Source organism: Notolepis coatsorum (genome assembly GCF_963971535.1).
Source record: "Notolepis coatsorum genome assembly, chromosome: 5".
NCBI classification, from domain to species: Eukaryota; Metazoa; Chordata; class Actinopteri; order Aulopiformes; family Paralepididae; genus Notolepis; species Notolepis coatsorum.
Genome location: NC_140169.1, coordinates 39,190,098 through 39,193,988, shown reverse-complemented (window position 1 = coordinate 39,193,988; position 3,891 = coordinate 39,190,098). Strand labels below are relative to the sequence as shown.

At 53.2% G+C, this 3,891-nt stretch overlaps 1 protein-coding gene across 1 annotated transcript in view; it reads left to right on the top strand.

Annotated features, from left to right (window-relative positions):
* LOC311228153 (uncharacterized protein) overlaps window positions 1–3,418 on the top strand; it is a gene marked incomplete at both ends in the record, with an annotated part of 148,316 nt that extends 144,898 nt beyond the window's left edge. Inside the window, one exon of the mRNA XM_084314066.1 lies at window positions 3,096–3,418. Coding sequence (XP_084170192.1) covers window positions 3,096–3,418 — 323 coding nt within the window. The remainder of the gene's footprint in view (window positions 1–3,095) is intronic.
* Between the last annotated feature and the right edge of the window lie 473 nt (window positions 3,419–3,891).

Genomic DNA, 3,891 nt, shown 5'->3' with positions numbered 1-3,891 from the left:
GGGGGCTATGCCTTATGACCAACAACGGCTGGACTAGCCCCGGGGAAGTGAAGATACTCTCCCGTTCATGCTCTCCCGACATGGAACACATCACGATCCAATGTCGCCCCTTCCATCTTCCGCGCGAATTCACTGCAGTGATAATGACGGCAGTGTACATCCATCCCCAGGCGAATGTCGGCAGGGCGCTAGGGGAACTACACAACCATCTGAACGCGCACCAGATCAAGCATCCGGACGCAGCCATGATCATAGCCGGGGATTTCAATCAGGCAAATCTGAAGAAAGTCATGCCGTCTTTCTTCCAGCACATCGTCTGCTCCACAAGGGGAGGAAATACACTCGACCACTGCTACACCCCGTTTAGAGCCGGATACAAGGCTGTACCGGCTCCACCATTAGCGGGAGCAACAAACACATCGGATCATGCCGCCATCTTTTTGGTCCCAGCGTATAAACAGAGATCACGTGACGCCGTCGTGTCACGTGAGGTAAAAAAATGGGACGACCAATCAGAGGCCACGTTTCAAGACGCACTGGATGACGCCGACTGGGGAATGTTCAGGAGGAGTAATAGTGACGTCAGCGATTTCACAGACGCTGTAGTGTCATTCATAACAACACTGGCTGATACTATCGTCCCCACAAAGAAGGCGAGGGTGTTCCCAAACCAGAAACCATGGGTGGACAGTACCATCAGAGCAGCCCTGAACTCTCGCACCACTGCTTATAACCGGGGCAGAGAGTCAGGAAACATGGAAGAGTACAAGACAACAGTCTACACTCTGCGCAAGGCTGTCAAACTTGCTAAGAGGACGTATGCCGACAAGATGGAGGCACAAATGGCACAGAATGACACAAGAGGATTATGGCAAGGACTGAGGGCTATAACTGACTACAAAGTCAGCGCCCCCTCAATGGGGAGCGACGACGCCTCCCTTGCGGACAAGCTCAACACCTTTTACGCTCGGTTTGGTGCAAACAGTGGCACTGCTAGCCCAACGGCTAGTGACGTCACTGGTGCGCCGGCTGTTGTGGAGGGGGGGGGGCATCCGCGGGGGGGCGGGGACGCTCTCTCATTGACGGTACACAGTGTGAGAAGAGCATTTATGCAGGTGAACACCAGGAAGGCTGCTGGCCCAGATGGAATAACAGGACGCATACTTAAGTCCTGTGCCAACCAGCTAGCCCCTGTGTTCACCGCCATATTCAATCAATCCCTGGCGGAGTCGGTGGTCCCTGCCTGCTTCAAGATGTCTACCATCATCCCTGTACCGAAGAAACCCTCCCCAACATGTCCAAATGACTACAGACCGGTGGCACTCACCTCTGTGGTCATGAAATGTTTTGAGAGGCTGGTCAAGGACCACATTTGTGCCTCCCTCCCCAGTGATATGGACCCTATGCAATTTGCATACAGGACAAACAGGTCCACTGACGACGCAGTCTCCCAGGTACTGCACAGCACCCTCTCCCACCTTGACCGTCAGAAGGGGGGCTATGTAAGACTGTTGTTCATTGACTACAGCTCAGCGTTCAACACCATAGTCCCCACCAGACTGGTGGACAAGCTGATCGAGCTGGGTCTGAGCTCCGCCCTGAGCGCCTGGGTACTGGACTTTCTGAGTGAAAGACCCCAGGCGGTCAGGGTGGGGGGTCAGACCTCCAACACCATCACCCTGAGCATCGGGTCCCCCCAGGGCTGTGTTCTAAGCCCCCTGCTGTACTTACTCTACACACACGACTGTGTGGCCAAGTTCAGCTCCAACTCCATAGTGAAGTTCGCCGACGACACGGTGGTGGTGGGGCTGATCTCGGACAACGACGAGAAGGCCTACCAGGAGGAGGTTGAGGTACTGGAACGCTGGTGCCAGGACAACAGCCTGCTCCTGAACATTGGTAAAACCAAGGAGCTGATCGTGGATTATAGGAGAGGACAGCAGGAGACACACACACCACTGATGATTAACGGGGCTACCGTGGACAGGGTGAGCAGCTTTAAGTACCTGGGGGTCCACATCTCAGAGGATCTGACATGGTCAACACACATAGACACAGTAGTAAAGAAGGCGAAACAGCGCCTCTACCACCTGAGACAGTTAAGGAAGTTCAGAGTATCGGGGAAGATACTCCAGTCCTTCTACTCAGGAGCTGTAGAGAGCATCTTGACCGGAAACATCACTGCCTGGTATGGAAACAGCACGGCACAAGACAAGAAGGCCCTACAGAGAGTGGTGCGCTCAGCCGAGCGTACCACGGGTATTGCACTACCTCCCCTGCAGGTTCTATACAACAAGAGGTGCAAATCCAGAGCCTGCAGGATAATGAAAGACCCTCACCACCCCAATAACAGCCTGTTCCAGCTGCTGAGGTCAGGCAGACGCCTGCGAACCCCAGCTACTAGGACAGAGCGGCTTAGGCTCAGCTTCTTCCCCCAGGCCATCAGAGTCCTGAACAATGAACATTGAGTACCACTGTAACACTTTAGCATGAGCGGGCACACACTCAGGCCGCACGCACCCTCACTTATTGCCAAAAGGAAAGGCCACTTTAAATTAGTATTAGCAACAGTAACAGTGTATTGCACTACTATTACTACTACTGTTAACTGTCAACTGTTACCCGTCATTGCACAAATTTATTGTTACCTGCTACCTGTTATTGCACAATTTTATTGCACATATTTTTTGTATTGGATTCTATTATATGTTATATGTTGTACCAATTGCACATCGTTGCGGGCAAGACCACCCGCATTTCATTGTATATCCGTATGCCGTGACAAATAAAACTCTTGACTTGACTTGACTTGGCGAGAGTGGCTTTTGAACGTCCAACATGAATCTTTCACTGCTTGTGCTCGGTATTCCGAGGGGCGGGACGCTCTTCAGGAAACTTTACCTGTATTTATTATGTCACGCCTATGTACGTGTCACGCCGTTGTTGCATAATGCATAATAATTGCATAATGCTTTATTGTGTGCTTTTTTTTTATCTCTGTGTAAATATTTTTGAAATAATTTGTTTCAAACTTTGTTGAAATAATGGCGTTACTGATCACTACTCTCTCTCTCTCTCTCTCCCTCCCCTCCCAGGATTCCTCTTCCCAGGGGGCTGGCCCTCCTCCTCCACGCCAGCCGGACCCGAGTCCCCCGGCGCCACCCTGGTGTCGGAGAAGGTGCACGACAACGCGTGGCTCTACACGCTGGACCCCATCCTGCTCACCATCATCGTGATGAGCTCCCTGGGCGTGCTCCTAGGGGCCGTGTGCGCCGGCCTGCTCCTCTACTGCTCCTGCTCCTACAGCGGCCTCTCCTCGCGCTCCTCCACCACGCTGGAGAACTACAACTTCGAGCTCTACGACGGCCTCAAGCACAAGGTCAAGGGGAACCAGCAGAGGTGCTGCTCAGAGGCGTGAGGTCGGGGGAGGAGGAAGGAGGGGGGGGGGGGGGGGTGAAGAGGGAGGGAGGGAGCAACTGACCCCCCACCCCTCCCCTCCCTATGCTTCCCTTTCACCGTGGAGAATGGTGGGGAGTAACATTTTACCCCGTGCTCCCCTACGAGAGTAATTCTTGTTGTGCTAAGTATGGACACAGCCACAAGAAGCATCTGTTACTTCTGCCCCCTGATCTCAACCTACCACCTTCAGTGAGGCTCAGGGGACAAAACGTTATACCCCTGTCTCCTCTGCCCACCCCGTTGAGAACTCATGACCCCCACTACTCTCCCTCTGCAGTTACATCGAAATGGGACCCTTTGACCCCATTCTCCCCTATTCACTTTTCCCTGCCAGTAGGAACGTTGACCCCCGATCTCCCCTATCTACTCTCCCTTTGCTATGAGGCCTAAACAGGGCAAAGTTTGACCCCGATCTCCCCTACCTACCTACCT